General features: G+C 41.5%; 1 protein-coding gene across 2 annotated transcripts; it reads right to left on the bottom strand.

The window, feature by feature from the left end:
• Positions 1-10,133: 10,133 nt before the first annotated feature.
• Positions 10,134-12,658, bottom strand: KLF2 (KLF transcription factor 2). Of its 2 annotated transcripts, XM_051972074.1 has the most exons (3): positions 12,304-12,650; positions 11,385-12,213; positions 10,134-10,883 (listed from the first exon to the last, which is right to left on the bottom strand). In XM_051972074.1, the coding sequence occupies exons 1-3, from the start codon at positions 12,376-12,378 to the stop codon at positions 10,708-10,710; spliced, it is 1,080 nt and encodes a 359-aa protein (XP_051828034.1). In that variant the 5' UTR covers positions 12,379-12,650; the 3' UTR covers positions 10,134-10,707. The 2 variants fall into 2 exon arrangements, with proteins under 2 accessions (XP_051828034.1, XP_051828033.1); XM_051972073.1 differs by having other exon boundaries at positions 11,385-12,658.
• Between the last annotated feature and the right edge of the window lie 6,357 nt (positions 12,659-19,015).

Raw genomic sequence — 19,015 nt, 5'->3', positions numbered from 1 at the left:
CTGAAGGGTTGTTTGGAGGATTAAATAAATCAAATAACATGTATGTAGTATACAATATACATACATATATATATATACACACATATTTTTATATTTACACATATATAAGATCTTGTTTGTACATATACAAATATACATGTGTGTATGTGTATGTATATGCATATGTAACTAACTTCATTATATATGTGTATATATAGTCCTTCCCATGCCATAAAGCATTGTAGAAATGCTAGCCATTTTTCTTCTTATGTAAAGAGTCTAGATTGAGGGAATCCTGTAATAGTTTGGTTCTACTCTGCCCCTTCATAATCCATCTAGAACACTACATTCAATACTGAATGCAAAATTTTTGGAAAGGAAAATCAGAAGTGAGAATTTGTTCAGATTAGTGAGGGTACTTGGAAGTATGCTATGCAAAAAAACGGTTGAATGAATTGGATATAGTTAAGCCTAGAAGAGAAGGCTTAGGGCATTAGCGTAGAGGGCAAGAGTAGCATGATAGCTATTTTCGAATTAGAGAAGCTTTTATGTTGAAGAGTTATTAGATTTCCAGTGGCTTGGATACAGTGTGTTTTCACATAGATGTTTAATAAGTGTTTGAATTAAATTGAACTAGATTGGTTCTGCTTGGCCCCAAAGGGGGCACTAGGCCCAGTGGGTAAGAAGCTAGAGGGAGACCAAATGCAATTTAGAAAAAGGAAAAACTTACAAGCAATCAGAGTTGTCCAACTGTTACTGAAACTCTCAAGCAAAGGTTAGAGGACCACTTGTGATGGGGAAAGAGGAGATGACTTAATGTCTCTTCCATTTCTGGGATGCTGTAAATTGAAGCTTTGATCCCCATTATGCTATGACTCCTCCTGGGTTATTCCCTGTCCCCATGGAACATATAAATTCTGCCTGACATAAAACATGTTCCTTAAACATTATGATGGTTCTTCTAAGACCCCATTACCAATACTATTTTTTTAAAAAATAGGTAGATTAAAAAGTTAAACTTGTGATTGGCTATTTAAACTTTGAGAGTGAGTTTTGAATCCTTTTTTGAGAATCTATTTTGCTAGAGAGAAACTTGAGGACCCTGGGGGCGTTTACTTTATTTTATTTTTGCTAGGCAATCAGGATTAAGTCACTCCCTCAAGGTCATACCGTTAGTGTCAAATACTGGAGGCTGGATTTGAACTTAGTCCTCCTGATTCCTGGGCTGGTGCTCTATCCACTTTCTTCCTTGGACCATTTAAGCAGGGATTTTTGAGTCAGGGACCCTGTTAGCAATCTGGTGAAACTTGTGGACATCTCAGTATTATAATACATGGGGCTGCTGGAAAAAAATATATTGGAATATAGTTATCAAAAATTAAAAAAACAAAAACAAACCCAGAAGAACAGAAGTTCCTGGGCTGCAAGTTAAAAATCCCTGCTGTTTAAAAGCAGGATTATAGTGCCAGGAGATAGGGGGCTTTCAATTTTTTCAGCTTTTGCCATCAACTAGCCTTCTACTTGGTGGAAGTAGAAGATATTCTCTGCCAAGAAAACTGCAAATAGGGTCACAGAGAATTCAATTTATGTAAAGAGGAGACCTGTCCAGCCATGTTACCGTTCAGTCGTTTTTCATCCTGGAAATGGTTTGCCATTTCCTTCTCCAATTCATTTTACAGATGAGGTACTGAGGCAAACAGGGTTAAGTGACTTGTCCAGGGCCTTTTCTGCTAGTAAGGACAGAGGCTGGATTTGAACTCAGAAAGATGAGTCTTCCTGGTTCCCAGGTTCCCAGGTTCCCATCTGTGCACTATGGTGCCACCTAGCTGCCCCTACTAGCCATCAATCTCCCTGAAAGGCCTTCACAACATGTAGGAAGATGAACATCAAAGGCTAACAACTGTCCCAGCTGGGAACACATTGTCCCCATCACTAAGCACATCACAGGCTGTCAGCAGCCACAGCAGGTTGTGGAAATATCCCAAGCATCTTTGTAGCGCTCCCTTCCTGTCTCTCCTGAATTTTCAAATCCAGGTTCAAAGTTTCCAAATATTTTCCTGGAAAACTAGGTTTACTGGACATTCAAATAAAAACACAGGAAAGGAAATAGAGGAACAGCACATTAAACCATTAAAAAAAAACCCTCATGGAAGAAAATCTTCCATTGATGTTCTGCTGGGTGCTTCCTCTTGCCATGAAGAGGTTTCTGGATTTTTGGAAGACTCTCCCTTGGAGCATAATTTCAAGCAGGTCTCATGCAGGCAGAAAGCGTTTTAGTGGAGGTCTGGTAACAGAGCCTTCTGTTCTCTGAGCACCAGTCCAGCTACAGTGAAGGGGAGGATCCTCCTGGATGCCAGGTGACATGATTCGCCACAACAGTCCATGAAAAGACCCATCAAGATACAAAGGGCCCTAATGGACATTGATGGAGGAAGTGATTCATGTAGATAAAATCACTGATTGTGGGCTTGTGCATGGAAGAAAATTGAATAAGCAAAAAAAAAAAAAAAATCCACAAGATGAAATAATTGTATTCCTCCTCTCAACCTCTTGTTATTAAAAAAAAAATCTATTTGAGGATTTGCTAATATATCTGTTTTTGATATTTATATTATATTTATTGTTCAGCCATTTTTAGTTCTGACTGACTCTTTGTGACTCCATTGTGGGTTTTCTTGGCAAAGATACTGCAAGAGGTTTGTCATTTTTTTCTCTGACTCATTTTACAGATGAGGAAACTGAGGCAAATAGCATTAAGTGATTTGTCCAGAGTCTCATGGCTACTAAGTGTCTATCTAGCACTACCTAGCTGCCCCATATTATGCATAAAAACTGTTATTAATTTATGTAAAAGCGGTGTAATATCTCTGGATGCAGCTGGAACTTAAGGGAGGGGGAGAATGTGAACTCAGTTAGGAGATTTTTAGGCAAATGTGGAAAAAAGGTAACTAGGAAAGGGCATAGATCAATTGGAGGGTACATTGCATAATTGGGCACAGGGTAGGGAAAGGGCTCTACCTTAGGGCAATGCTTTCTCTGACATCTGCAGTAATTGGCATTGTTCTGGGAATGAGGCATGGTGGTAAAAGAGAATCTATGGTACAAACTCTACAATATAATGACAGGAAGTGACTAAAGGGGAGACTCAATGCATGCCTTGGAAGTTTTGATTGCATGAAGAATAGAGATGATAGAGAGAGGCTAGATAGTGATATGAGGTCATGAATCAGAGAATAAGGGTCTAGAATTGATAGAAAGGATGGAAATTGAAGAGAATGAAAGACTTTTTTGGAAATTGGTGTAAAAAATAAAATTTAAAAAAATTAAGTGAACAGTACTAGTTGAAGGGAAGGAAAGGAAGAGGGAATTTACTTAACTGAAGGAAAAAAGGATGTAAGAGCAAAATTATATAATCAGATAAATTCAGGAAAGAAAAAAGAATTAATAAGCAAAATCCCAAAGGGACAAGGGTAATAAATAAAAAGAAGAGATCAGAAATTAGAGGAAGAGAGCCACTGAAAATAAGATTTCAAAAAGAAGATTAAAGTAACTGAAGGAACATCATAATGTGTTTAAAGCAGAAGAGGAGGGAAAAATCACCCTTGAAAAAGAAAACCAAATTTACACTCACATGGGGAAAAATATAAACTTAATTCATAACTTTAAATGTGAATGGATTAAACAATCCAAAAAAATGAAAAAAGACTGGCTAAGTAGATAACAAAATCCTATAATCTTTTGCTTACAAGAATCACATTTAAAAAACAGACATGCACAAAATAAAACTGAGGGACTGAAAAAAAATTTACTATGCATCATGTGAATCCAAAAAAGCAGGAGTTGCAATTATGCTATCTGACAAAGCAAAAAATAAACATTCAAAAAATAAAAAGGGAAGGAAACTATACTGCTGAAAGAAAACATAGACAACAAATCAATATCAGTAATAAACTTATATAGTCCAGATGCCTTAACTTCTAAATTAATCAGGGAAGCTATAAGAAAATATGGAATAACACAATAGTGACAGGAGATTTCAATATCTTTCTCAGTTTTAGATTAGTCTTAAGAAAAAAAATAGACAGAATGATAATCTAGAATTGAACAAATTGCTAGAGAAGCTATAGCCAAATTGGGCAGCAAAAGAATATATATGTATTTTAGCACCACATGGAAGTTTCATAAAATTGAGAGCTATTGCAAACAAAGGCAAAAATAGCAAATGCATTCTTTATAGACCATGATGTGATAAAAAAAAGAAATTAGGGACTGCAAACAAAATACACAGATACAAATGTAGATTTAACAATAAAATCCTTTTTTAAAAAAAGAATGGGCAAAAGTAATCTAACTTTGTGTTTGCATCAGATAACTCATCTTTCTATTCATGTTAGGGAATTCTTAACCTGAAGCACGTGAACTTAAAAAAAATTTCTGATTCTGAGAAGAGATCCCTAGGTTTCACCAAACTGAGCACCAAAGGAGTCCATGACAAAAAAGGTTAAACTTTTAGTTTTTGTAAAGTCCATGGCATACAGTTTCACATTTGATCCTTTGTAACACATTCCATTTGAATAGGGCTAGGGAAGACTTCTTGTAAAAGATAGGATTTTAGTTTAGACTTAAAGGAAGCCAGGAAAGTAAGCAGTCAGAGGAGAGGAAGAGCATTCCAGGCATGAGGGACAGCCAGAAAAAATTCCCTGAGCCAAAAATAGGAGCATCTTGTTTGTGTAACTGCCAGGACTTAAATTATCTCTAAGGCCTCTCTCAGTTTTAAGGTACTATTGTTCTAATGATTTTTAACAGAGCATGAAGCAGCTTAGACTATATTAAGGAATAATATTTGTTTTCATTTCTAAGAAAATAGAAAGTCAAGGGGAGATAGGTCATGGAAGTGGATGGAGCATTAGTTAGGAAGGCCTGAGTTCAAATGCAGCCCCAGACACTTATTAACAGACACTGGACCAAGTCATTAAACTCTCCCCAGCTTGTTTCCTCATCTGTAAAAAAGGGATAATAATAGCTTCTCCCTCCTAGGATTGTTGTAAAGATCAAATGAAATAATATTCTTATTGTGTTTTGCAAACCTTCAAATGCCACATAAAGGCTAGTTGTTGTTATGGGCTCACTTGAGCTCAGACTTCTTGACATGATCCCACCTACCTCATATCCAATATTATTGGACCCAGCCTGTCTTCAGCAGTAGCACCTTCAAGAGAGGAAGCCCAGTCCTATTGACTCAGAACTAGTCACTGGTCTCCAGTGGCACTCAATATTGCGTTTTGGCTTGTGGCCAGTTTCCCTTAAGAGTACCAAGATCCAGATCTCCCCTTAGGTAATTACATTGCTTTACCCTCCTCCCTTTCCCCCATCATTTCAGGTATATCTTATCTTTAGCCTGATTTTGCAACCTTCTTTCAAAACAGTGTACAAGGCATTCTCATCACAATCACTCTTTTGACTCTGGTTGGCTAAGGGCTTGTTTTTCACTCTTATAATATCCCCAGTTTCAAGCAAGTACCTTGAAAATACAGAGAACTAAATAAATGCTTGTTGAATTCAAGGTGCCCTGGAAGTAAATTCATAGACTAGGATTGACTGCAGCATAATCTGCACAGAAACCCAGTGTCTAGATGGTGTGAGATAAAGAACTGGGTTCTACTATATAGACTTGGGAAGTTGTTTCACATCAGCTTCAGTTTCCCTATCTGTAAAATGGGCACTTGCCTCAGAGTGTTGTTTAAGGATCAAATGAAATGACATGTATCATGCTTTGCAGACCTTAAAGTCCCTTTCTGCACATGCTGTTACTATCATTGGAAGGAAGCCCATTGGAGTAGAAAGAACTCTGGGTCATAGCTGAGATTCAGATTCAAGTCTTCCAGGCTCTGTCACTTATGAGCTTTGAACAAGCCCTTCATGATCCTTAGTCTCTCCATCTATAAAATGAGGATGATGATACCTGAATTACTGGCTTCACAGGGTTGTGGCAAAGCTCAAACTAGATAATCATATACATAAATCATTACATAAATAAATGTCAACTGGTGTTATTATGAGATGAATGGGGTTGTATAGCTGGCTGTCTTCTGCTAAAGAAAAAAATGTTTAAGCTTATTAACACCTTGATGGGCCCAGTGAAGTCAGTTTTAATAACGATTGGAGCTGACCTGGCATGGAGAATGTCTCTCTTTCTTTCATCAGCATTTTGGAGAGGACTAAAGAAGAGAGGAAGGCAAAAAAAAAAAAAAAAAAAAAAACAAAAAAAAAAAACAAACTTCCGTCAACAGGTGTTTGGTTTCAGGGAGCTGAGTCAGCAGAGGATAATTGCATGTAAAGATTTTGCAGCGTCTCTGTTACGACTGATCCTTCCAGATTATGTCCTTTTGTCTCTGGATGAAAAATATATGAGTGATGTTATGTAACACTCTCTCCTCTATTCAACTGGAGACACTTAAGAAAACAGAAACTCAACATGAGTTTCATCCCCATTTTAGATGTGAATTTAATGAAACTCAGATGTAGCAAGACAACATGTTGGCCAGAAAACTTGGCAGGTGCAAATTGAAATCAGCTAGGAAAATGGCCTTAGGCAAAAGGGTTGAGTCGTCTTCCTTAGATTGTGGCCTGAATCCACTCGAGTGGGGAAACAGAACTGCACTTTGATTGAAATTGTACAAGGTTAGAGCTGAAATTCTGTAGTCATCTTTGGTTCATCCCTCTTACATGGCTCATATCTAATCAGTCACCTAAATCCTGTCCATTTGGCATCATTTTTTAGATTTTGACCCCTCTTCTTGACTCCCACTCCCACTGCCACAGCTCCAGCCCTAGCCTGGGCTATTACAGTAGCTTCCTGCCTCCTCTCTCCAACCTTCAGGCCATCCTGGCTACTGCCACTAGAATCATCCCAGAATTATCTGATGATTCAGTAACCCCCTGGGAAGAATTGCCTGGACATTTGGAGCCATTGAGCTCAAAATCTTCAGTGACATCGTGATATTGTATTATTTTCCAAATCGTCTTCAGATTCTTATGCTGGCATTCAAGGTCCTCCACAAGCTGACACCTCCCCATTTTTTCTACCCTTATCTCATATCAATCTTTACCACATTCACTATACCCTAGTCAAACTGAAAAACTCTGCCTCAGTTCATGACCTGAAATCTCACACCTCTGCCTTTGGTTTTGCAGATCCCTACGTCTGGAATACTCTCTGTCTCTCCCCTCTTTGCCTGTTGGATTTCTCTCCTGCCTACTACCTGTGTTGGAGGAGGAAATGGCCAAAAATCCCTCTAGTATCATTGCAAAGAAAACCCCACATAGGGTCATAAAATCAAGCACACTAGCTGTGTGGGCCAGCTGCTCTCAGGCTCAGTTTACTTATCTGTAGAATGGAGATAGTAACATCTAGCTCTTAAGGTTGTTGTGAGGAACAAACAAGAGGATATTTATGAAACATTTGATATGAGCAATTGTTGTTATTGCTCATCCTTTAAGGTGTAACTGCAATACCACCTTCTTACCAGGAAGCTGCCTATGATCCCCTTGCTAGTAATGACATCTCTCCTCAGGTCTGATAGAGTTTTATAGCTCCATGATGTAGTTAAATATAATTTGATAAGCATTTATTAAGACTCTTCTATATTCAAGGCACTGGAGGTACAAAGACAAAAACTACAGGATCTTGAGATGTGGTAGCCTAATTTAAGAATTCTTCTGTATCCAATTTAACAGATGAGGAAACTGAGACTTATGGTTAAATGATTTGCTCAAGATCACATTGACAGTTAAAGTCAGAAATGACATTTGAAGCCAGGTCCTTGGACTCTAGAATCTGTAATTTTTCCATTATATGTTGCAGATTCTGCCTTCCAAGGAAACTTACGTGTGTGTAATGTGTCTTCTAACATTTGTGCTGGTGTGTTATGTCTCTACTAGACTATGAGTTCTCCAAAGGCAGGGATTTTCTATTTTCCCTAGTACTCAGTACAGTGTCAATGACACAGCTGTCAATGAATAAACGTGTGGCTTATTACAGCACAGAAAGTTAGAGATGGAAAGGATTTTAAACGGTCGAATGTCAAATTTGGGTGAGACTCTAGAAATTACTTGGCCTAAACTCATTTTACAGATGAGGAAATTGAGAGAAATAAGTTAAGATTTGTCAGCTAGTAGCAGAAGTGGATTTAGAACCTAGATTTTCGGACACCCCTAACCCCCAGGTTCACTGCTTTGGGGTGTGCTCTTTCTTTGGTGTTAGGATGACATTACAGAGATAACAACAGTAAATGAGCCAGGACTGATGAAAGAAAAACCCAGTTTCATCATGTTCTAGGGCCAGTGCAGGACAAGAGTTTTTACATCTCAGGGGTCACATTCTGAAAACATATTTGCAAAAGAAGTAATAAGAGTAGAGAGATTTTTTTTTTTAAAGAAAAACAAAAACCCTAAGAAGAGGAAGTTGGTGGAATGTTGATCTAGAAAGTTGAATCAAATGTTAATTTTCAATTTCTGCTTTCTGAAGATTACTTAACATACTCATCTGCCTTCACAGGTTTTATCTAGGGGACAAGGGAAGGGAGGAAATCCTTAGGACTGTTGCAACACGATGTATGATTATTTTAAAATCTGCTGTGCGATTTTCACTTTCTGGAAACAAATTGTGCAATTGCTAGGAACTAAGGTTTCCAGGGTTTTTTTTCTTTTTTCAAAAATAAAGATGTGTTGAATTAGCATTTTGAAGTATGCAAAACCTCAAGAGTAAAATGTTCTTCTGTATCAGTGATCTAGTCCCAAGGCAAATCTGTCAGACAGAGGTGACACCTCAAAAAAAGTTTCAGGGGTGGAGTAATTTAGTGATGGCTAGTGCATTTAGCTTAGATTTAGGATGCTTGAGTTCTGAGTAGAAGCCTTTTAGTAGAAGTCTTAACACCAATGGAATATGGAGAGGGGTACCCATTTCTAAAGGCAGTTTGTAGTAGAAAGAGAGTCAAAGGATCTGGGTTGTAATGAGGGATCTGCTCTTTTTTATACAGGTGACTTTGGCCAAGACATTAAGAAAGGACCAGAGAGATAGCCCTTTCACAATATTGGATATTAAAACATATCCCCAAAAGTACACCCAGACAGTAATGTCAAATTGTATTTAACAATGCTTATGTTTCTATGTTCACAAGATAGTATATGTATTCAACACGATCAATGTGAAGAATCCTGGTTTAATCTTTATCAGTGGAAGGCAGCTTAATAGGGAAAGAGCCTTGGACTTTTGGAGTTCTGGGTTCAGATTTTAGCAGACCCTTTGTGATTTTGAGCAAGTCTCTTTATCAAACCTTCATTTGTAAAATGGGGATGATTCTTGTTCATCTTCTCAGAGAAGATGTGAAGAGGCAATTGTGCCTCTTGTGAAGATGAAGAGGCAATAATGCATGAAGAATTTATCAATTACGGGATATCAAAAGTGTCAGTTATATTCATTGATTTTAAGATAAGCAATTCCTATAAAGAGGGTTTTTACAATACCTTCCTTCATTAAAACATGGACTCGGGACATGTAAAAATTCATATGGCAAGGAAGAAACTGAGTATATTGGAACAGAAAATCCCGAAGGACTGAATCACTTCTTAACTGAAAAGCTTAGAGGATAACTTAGAAGCTACCAAAATAATACAAGGTAGTTGAAGTAGTCCTTTTTTTAAGACCAATGGTTTTGAGGGTTTCGTGTCAGCTAGGTCACCACTTTCCTCTAAGCCCTTGGGAAAAGAAGGTAATTGATGTATGAGACAGCCTTAAAATAAGCCTCCCTGGTTACAGAAATGCAGTGTTTAAATTTATAGGAAAAACCCACATTGCTTGCTGGCACACAGTCACCACAGCTGGAAAACATTGAGACTATGAAAATAGCCCTGTACAAGCCCAACCCAAACTGAGTAACTAAAACACCATTTCTAAAAAGGTAGTAAATCTTGCCGGTTTCTTCCCACCTCCCTCTAGGTTTCATCCTTTTTTTTTTTTTTGGTTACTAATCCCATCCCTCCCACCTCCTTCATTCCACATTCAGTGAGAGGCTGGTACCAACTCACCCCGAGAAGCAGAAGTGTACCCAAACTGCCAGTATTCAAAAAGCCAACTCTGAGTATGCATGGAAACATTCTTTAAAAGATGCAAAACATTTGTTTTTATTATTTTTTTTAAAAACTGAGAGATCATTTTCATATAAAACAGAAACAGGCAAAAATGCCCATTTGTCCTTATATTTACATTATTACAATACTCGCCAAATATTTACATTATTTAACATTTTAGGCAGTAAAGTTAAGGCTATGTTTCTTACAAGGCATCAAGCCCTGCACTAGTGTAGACCATGGCTGAGAGTGTAAGAATACTATTGCACCATTTTGAATACAAAATTCGTCAAGAAGTAGGAAATCTTCTCAAACCATGCCTTTTATCGAGATTGGCCATAAACTGTCTGATTGAACAGTCACTCAGTCCCACTGGGGTCAGCGTCAGGAGTTCCAATGCACAAACCTCTTTTTATGGTTGTGGTCAGGGTCCAGTTAGGGAAAATGCCCTATATACAAGTACAGTCCTGCTGGACTCTAGCCTTTCACAAAAGCCCAATAAATACCAGTCACATTCTGGGAGAAAGGAGTTCCGAGAGGTCCCTGGCTCAAGGCTCAGCTTGTAGTGCCAGCTACAGGCTTGCCGGGGCTGGACCCCAGTTACATATGCCTCTTCATGTGCAGGGCCAGGTGGTCTGAGCGGGAAAAGGCTCTGTCGCACAGGTGACACTGGAAGGGCCGGTGTCCCGTGTGTTTTCTGTAGTGCCGGGTGAGCTCATCTGACCGGGCAAACTTCCAACCGCAGCCGTCCCAATTACAGTGATAGGGTTTCTCACCTGCCAAGAGATGGGACGGAGCCGTTTAGAGCATTACAGATACCGGGGGCTACCTGCAACCTGGGCACCCCCAGCCACACACTCCTAACCTTAACTGCACGTTTCCCCTCCACAACTTCCCCATCTACGCTTTGCACCAAGTTCCCCTCTCCCTTCGTCGCCCCTGACACGAATTACTTTTAGAAATGGGGAGGTGCGGTTAATAACGCATCACCCATGCCCCTCCCGGGTTGCCACCGCCTCTCCCGAGCCTTTCAAGACCGTGGTTCCAGCGACAGGCTGTCTCCTCCGAAGCCCTCCTCTCCCCACTCTTCCACACCGGGGAACCCCTCCCCCGTGGGGACTTATTCATTCTATGCCTAAGATATGTCCAGTCTTCCCCGCTCCACAAAATCCCCCTTACAGTGCCCCCCGCCCCGGGCGCGTGCGGACGGGCTGGAGGACCCGGAGACATAGCATACACGTGCCCCCTGCTTAGCCCGGTTCCTCGTCTGAACCCACCTGTGTGCGTGCGCAGGTGCGCCTTGAGGTGTGAGCTCTTGGTGTACGTTTTCCCGCAGCCCGCGTAGCTGCACGTGTGCGTGGCCGTCCGCTTGCGGGGCCACGAGCGCCGGCCGCGCTTGGGCTTGGTCTCCAGTAGCTCCAGAGGAGAAGAGGGAGGTGTGAGCAGCCCTCGGGCGGCCGGGCCTGTGGCGGCAGCCCCCAAACCCAAGCCCTCGTCAAAGAGCCCGAAGGGGCCCGCAGGATAGTGCAGCGGGGGTGGCCCGGGGAAGGCGGCGGCGCCGGCTGCTGGGCCGAAGGCGCCCGGGGGCCCGAAAGGGCGCGGTGCGGCCAGCCGCGGGTGGTCTTGGAGCGGGCTGCGGCCGTCGGGGCTGAGCGGGGGCGTGTCAGGGCCCGGCCCGGGACCCAACATGCAGGCCCCGCCGCCCTCCCGCTTCACGCAGCGCGGTGGCCGGCCCAGGGCGGCCGCGAAGGCGCCGCCGTCTAGCTCGGGCTCAGCCTTGATGCCGTCGGCGAAGGCCCCGAAGGCGGACGGGGCCAGGAGGAAACGGCCCTGGAGCGCGCCCGGGGCTGGGGTCGGGGCCGGCTGGGGCTCGGGCGCCGCCGCCAGCCCGTAGGGGGGCGGCTGCTGCTGCTGCGGTGGGGCCGCGGTCGCTGGGGGCTCCGGGTAGCAGCCGGGGGGTGGCGGCGGGTAGAAGGCGGCCGAGGACTCGGGGGCCGCGGCACCCTCGGGGCCCAGGCCGTCCAGGCCCATGGAGAGGATGAAGTCGAGCACGCTGTTGAGGTCCTCGTCAGCGCCGCCGGGCTCGGGTTCCGTGCGGGGCCAGCGCTGCGGGAGGGAGACACGAAGAGGACCGGTGAGAGTGGGGTCGAGGGCACTCAGGGTGGGGAGCGGAGGGGGCGCGGGGCGCTCACTCACCTCCTGGAAGCCGCGCTCCCGGCACGGGCTGGCGAACGTGGAGAAGGACGGAAGGATGGGCTCGCTCAGAGCCATGGCCGCCGGGCGCCCGGACGGACTGACAGACTGAGACCGACGGCCCGACTTTGTGGGCGGGAGAGCGAGTGAAGGGAGTGAGGGGAGCGAGAGTGTGTGCGGGGCTGCCCGGCTGTTCCTGTCACCGGTGGACTGACTGACTGACAGGCGCGCGCGCGCCGAGCCGGACTCACTGACGGACAGAATGACGGACTGAGCTGCGTTGGGGCTGACAGGGCTGTGAGTGGCGGCCCCGGGGCCCGCCCGAGCCTTATAACGCGGCGCGCGGCGGGTCGGGCCAATGGCAGCGGCGGCGGAAACGCGTCCCGGATGGGGACGAGCTCCGGGCTCAGCCTAAATTTAGCCGCAGTATATAAGCCAGCGGCGGCCGTGGCCGCAGCGGCTGCGGACCAGAGCCCGGAGCTCCAGCCTGGGCCCCGCCCCCTTTCTGCTCCCCCCGCCCCTCCCGTCTCCCGAGGCAACGGTGTCAACAAGCGAAGCCTGCCGCGGCGAGCCGGGGCGTCGCGTCAGCGTGACGTGTATGGATCCCCCCTCCACCTCCACCCCGCTAGGGCTTTCCCGACTTTCGCCTGACTCCCCGCCCCCTCCTCGGGGCTCGGATGAAGGGGAGTATCGGAGCGAGAAGCCTCCGCCTGCGACTGGGGACCCTAGGAGGCTAGAGGAGGCTAGAGGTGTACTGGGTTCTGGGGCCAGGAATGGCCCGGCTCTCTGTAACTCTGTAGCCCCTGGGGCAGGGGATCCTTCCAGAGCCTTATCTACCTTATCTTATCTGATTTTCCTAAGCCCGTGAGAGTAGGTGCTGCTTATTAACTCACTTTCACTGATGTGGGAAGCTTTCTCTGAGAGGTTAAAGAGAATTGTCCAGGGTCACAAAGTTACAAAGTGTTTGACTCCAGCACCTTATCTTAGAGATCTAGTTACTTTTCTCACTGTAAGCACTTTAATGCTTAGAGATTGTGTCTTTCTGCCTTTACATCAACCAGATCTTGATTTGAAGAAAGACAAGGTCTTCTGTTTCATGTCATTTTCCCAATTGTTTAGGAATCAGCAGTAACTCCATTGCCTCCCCACTGAAGTTCAGTTCTTATCTTGACAGTTTCCAAAATCTTGTCAACACTGACTTCAGTCCACCATCCACTTAGCTGTCATTAATTTTCCTGGAGCTCAGGTGCTACCATGCCATTGACTTATTCAATTAACCCTACGGATTCCCTATCACTTCCAAGCTCAAAGAAGAAACTAGAGATGTTTAGCCTAGAGAAGGGAAGATCTGGGCCTGGGTGTTGGGGAGCATAATAGCTGTTTTCAGTTATTGAAAGGGCTATCATATCAACTGTGAAAGACAGCTATAGTGATCCAGGGCAATTCCAAGGGATGTTTGATGAAAAATGTTATACATCTCCAGAAAGAACTGATAACCTGTGAATGTAGATGAAAGGGGGCAGGGGTAAGAAAGAGATAAAGAGAAGGAAAGGGAGAGAAGGAAAGAGAAGAGAGTCATATAGTCAGTGGCAGAATTGAGATGGTTCCAATGTTCTGATTCTCTATCACAGCCATTGATGTCCCTCCAAAAGAGTAAGATTATAAATTATGTTTAAACCACATGAACTGAATCTTTCCAAGAATCAAGATGGATGAGTATATCCCTCTTTTCATCAAGATTAGCATAAGCATGATGATGATGATGAAGTTGAGAAAGTAGAAAACTGACTTGTACTACTACGAAGCTAGTTAGTGGTAGAACTAGTACAGTTATCTAGATCTTCTGACTTCAATAGCCTACCATCCTTATTCTGGCTTGATCTAATTGACTTAGACAGCTCTTTTTTTCCCCCACATCTCTTTTTCCTCTCCTCTTATTAATTTTTAAATTCTGCAGTTTGGTTTCTAACCTAATGATTCAAAAGCAATGCAATTGCTTTATCTAAAGTTATCAATGAGCTCTTCATTGACAAATAGCCTTTTCTTAATTTTTCTCCTCCTTGATCTCTCTACAGCCTTCAATGCTGTTAATTTGCCTTCTCCATGATTTTCCTGTCTCTTAGATGTCTGACCTGACTTGCCCTAGATGGGAACAGCTAGTTTTTGAGGGTGGACATCCCCTTCATTAGGTTCTTGAATGCTGTTTCCCTTCTATAAACATGATTAAACATCTACTGTATGCAGAGTTCTATTAGGGAGATACTATACAAGATTGAGATAAGAAAGGATCTTATAGTCTCTTAGAATGTTTAAGAAATGTACATTCACAATGCAGTATGCCCCAGAAGTCATGATCTTTTCAGTCTAATTGCTAAATCTTTTAGATCATGTCTATTTGGATGTTTTTTTTTTTTTTTTTAATATGACAGAACCCATGCCAGGGTTATTTTTTACAGAAGCATCCCTTGCACTCACTTCTGTTCCAATTTTTCCCCTCCCTCCCTCTACCCCCTCCCCCAGATGGCAAGCAGTCCTTTACATGTTAAATAGGTTACAGTATATCCTAGATACAATAGATGTGTGCAGAACCGAACAGTTCTCTTGTTTCACAGGGAGAATTGGATTTAGAAGGTAGAAATAACCCGGGAAGAAAAACAAACATGCAAGCAGTTTATATTCATTTCCCAGTGTTCTTTCTTTGGGTGTAGCTGCTTCTGTCCATCCTTGATCAATTGAAACTGAATTAGCTCTCTTTATCGAAGAGATCCACTTTCATCAGAATACATCCTCAAATGGTATCGTTGTTGAGGTATATAATGATCTCCTGGTTCTGCTCATTTCACTTAGCATCAGTTCACGTAAGTCTCGCCAGTCCTCTCTGTATTCTATTTGGATGTTTCTTAAGGCTGTGTTCTGGGCCCTCCCTCCTACTTTGCTTTCTTCCAAAATATAGGTTTGATCATTTCCTTCCCTCTCTCCTTCACTAAACTTCAATGTATATCTGTTACTCCTAGGATCAAATAAAAAAATCTTTTCTTTGCCTTTTGAAGCTCTTCACAACTTGGCTAATTCTTTCCTTTCTCAACCTGAATGTTTCTTGCACAGGACACTCCATTTTCTAACTTCATACCTTTTCATTTCATTCTCCCATACCAGGAATTCTTTCTTTCCTCATTCCTGCCTTCAGACTTCCCTAGTTTTCTTTAAGACTCAGCTAAAAATTCTACTATCTATGAAGCCCTTCCTGGTTGCTATTAATACCAGTGACTTTCTTTTCAGATTTCCTCCAGGAGATAATTGTTTGCATATTGTTTCTTCCATTAGAATGTGAACTCCTTGAGGGTAGGGACTGTTAGGTGTTTTGTTTTTTTTTTTAAACAGTGCCTAGAACTTAGTAGGTACTTAATAAATGTGTCGAGTTAGTTGTATTTTTATTGATGCTGTTTGTTGTTCAATCACATTCATTTCTGAAATTATCCTTCTCCCTCCCCTACCCAGAGAGCCATTCCTTCTAATAAAGATTGAAAAAAGAGAGAAAGAATGTAAAAGCAGTTTACATTCTGATATCGTACATGTTATTGTACACATTAACTAGCATATGCAGATTTTCATACCCATAACTTCATACTACTGTGGTGGAGAAGAGATATATTTTCCAAATTTTCTTCTGGTTGGGAGCAATCATTATAAATATACAGTATTATTTTAATTTTTTTGTTATATATTTTCATTCATTTAATATATTGTTTTTGCTGCTTCTGCTTTCTTCACTATAAACTTCACCAAATCTTCCTTTGTCTTATTTCTATTATACAAGTGAAGTCATGTAAAATATATTCCCCCATTTGCCATTTTGCAAAAGAAAATGGGAAAAATATGATTCAATCTGCATTCAGAGTTGAACATTTCTCTCTGTGGAGGTAGAGAGCATTTTTCTTCATGAATCCTTTGGAATTGTCTTGGATCATTGTCTTGATTAGAGCAGCTAAATCTTTCATAAGTTGATCATCCTTCAAATATAGCTATTTCTGTGAACAATGTCTTTGTGATTCTATTCACTTCACTTTTTAATCAGTTCATATAAGTCTTCACAGATTTTTTTGAAACTATCCTGCTTGTTGCTTCTTATAACATATTAGTATTCCATCACAGTTATCTATTGCACCTCATTCAGCCATTCCCCAGTTGTTGGGCTTGCCCTCAACTTCTAGTTCTTCGCCACTACAAAAGAAGCAACTTGAAACTCTTTTGAGAGCTGTTTGTGCATATCAGTTTGCTCAGTGGGAAATAGCTCTTGGTCATATATTAGTGTTAATTTCATATATAGTTTGGATATTTAACTTTTTTTTCCCCCCTGAGGCAATTGGGGTTAAGTGACTTGTCCAGGGTCACACAGCTAGGAAGTATTTACTGTCTGAGGTCATATTTGAACTCAGGTCCTCCTGACTTCAGGGCTGGTGCTTTATCCACTGCACCACTTAGCTGCCAATTAAAAAAAAAATGGAGGTATAATCACTTGTATTTAGGTCAGGGTCCCATTTTTAATTTATTATGAGCAATGATGTCAAATATCTACTAGTAATAGTGTATAGTTCTCTTCCTAATAAAACAGGCTGCTTCTTTTGCCTAGCCTTGTCGAACAATTTGAAGCTTTATTGAGTCTCTCCTATGGATAGTTACTATCATTTGGTCTGGTATAAATTGCAATATCAGAAAACCTAGATCTGTTCTCTTTCAGATCCCTTCCCAAATCAGGGAAGAAGGTTGAAATAATCATAAGCGCTCCCAGAAGACCAGGAATACCTATGAGGAGGTGCTATAAATTGCTTTTAAAAAACCCCGACAAACAACTAAAAAATAATGGGCAATTATAATATTGGCAGATCAGGGATTTCATTCTGTGGAAAAAGTGGGATCTTAATGAGTTGGTAGGATTTTGGAGTTAGTATATACAAAGTTAAATGAGACAGTCCTACTCTCATAACCTTTATAGTCTAAGGACAATATAAGATAGTATCATAAAGGTTATAAAGAGATAATAAAAACAGCCAACATATAGCACTTGACATACATCTGTCTCATTTTCTTCTTACTTCATTTCTATGAAGCAAGGGCTGTAGTGATCCCTGTTTTACATAAGAGGAAACTGGGGCTTTGGAAAGGGTAAATGCCTTGTCTAGTCTTATACTGCTAGGTAAGTTTTGGAGGCAAGATTCAAATCTAAGGTTTTCTTTTTTATTTTAGATTCTAATATAAGTATTTTATTGGTGCAATCTCTCCCCAATCATACACACATACATTCACTCCCTCACATACAAATTAGATCTCTTAAATAATAAATACATTTAAGCAGAACAAAACAATATATGTCATATCTGACAATATATGCCTCACTCTACATCCATAACCCACTGTCTCTGATGAGAGAGAAGTATATCTAATGAGGTCGTGACTGAGGTCTAATGTCTTTCAATGTTTTAATTTACTTTATTGTGGTCTTTGTATAAACTAATGTCCTTATTCAACTGTACTATCACAGATGTAGGTTGTTTCTGAATCTAGGAATCTACTTACATGTTGTCCCTTTCAGAATTTGTGGTAGTTGAGAGAAGGAAAATAATCTCTACTGAAATAATTGGCTTAACTAATAAGATGAAATTTAATTCAATAAATACAATTTTGTACTTAGTTATTTTTTTAAAATGCATAAATACAAAATGGGTGGGGCTTGCTTAGGTAGCAGTTTGCCTGAAAAAGGTCTGGGAGATTGTAGTGATTTTCAAGTTCAATATTAGTCAGTGATTCAATATGGCAGCCAGGAAAAAAAAAAAAAAAAAAGCAAAACAACAAATATGAGGTCAGGTTGCATTAAGAAAGAGTAGCTTCTAGGAAACTATAGTCTGGTTAGGTCACAACTGGAATATTGTGTTCTAGAATACACACAGTTTAGGAGAGACACTGATAACCTTGAGAGGGTCCAGAGCGACCTTAACAACCAAGATGCCAAAGTCTGTGTCATATGAACGTTATTTGAAACTGGAGAAGACTCAAGGATAGGATGAGTGCCTTCAAGTATTTCAGGTTTTATGGAAGAAATATTAGCCTTCTGCTTAGAAGGAAGAATAGGGAGAAATGAGTAGAAGTTACCAAGAGGCAAATTTAGTTTTGATATCTAGAAACAATTTTATGACAATTTTACCCCTTAGTTACCTATAAGTAGAATGATGGGGCAGCTAGGTGGCAGAGTGAATAAAGCATTAACCCTGGAGTCAGGCAGACTCATCTGAGTTCAAATCTGGCCTCAGACACTAGCTGTGTGATTCTGGGTAAGTCCTCATCCCTGTTTGCTTCAGGTTCCTCATCTGTAAAATGAGCTGGAGAAGAACATGGCAAATTGCTCTACACTTTGCCAAGAAAACCCTAACTGGTGTCACAGAGAATAAAACAGGATAGAAAAACCACAAATTAGTGCAACAGGTCTCTTCTCATTAAAGGTCTTTAAGGTGGCCAGTTGGCCACTTATATTGTGAGAATTCTTTTTTGAATCTGGGTTGAATTATATTTTGAGACAGAACTTCAAAGTTTGTAGGGCCTTCAACACTAATATAGTGCAATCCATACTTCAAAACCTAATTTCCCTATTTACTAATAGACATTGTGATTCTCAGGGAAATTCCTCTAATTTTTTGTGGGGATGAAGGACATGTGTGACTTC

Source organism: Antechinus flavipes, chromosome 1 (assembly GCF_016432865.1).
Source record: "Antechinus flavipes isolate AdamAnt ecotype Samford, QLD, Australia chromosome 1, AdamAnt_v2, whole genome shotgun sequence".
Taxonomy (NCBI): domain Eukaryota; kingdom Metazoa; phylum Chordata; class Mammalia; order Dasyuromorphia; family Dasyuridae; genus Antechinus; species Antechinus flavipes.
Note: the sequence above shows the minus strand (reverse complement) of the source record. Positions and strands in the feature narration are given on the sequence as shown.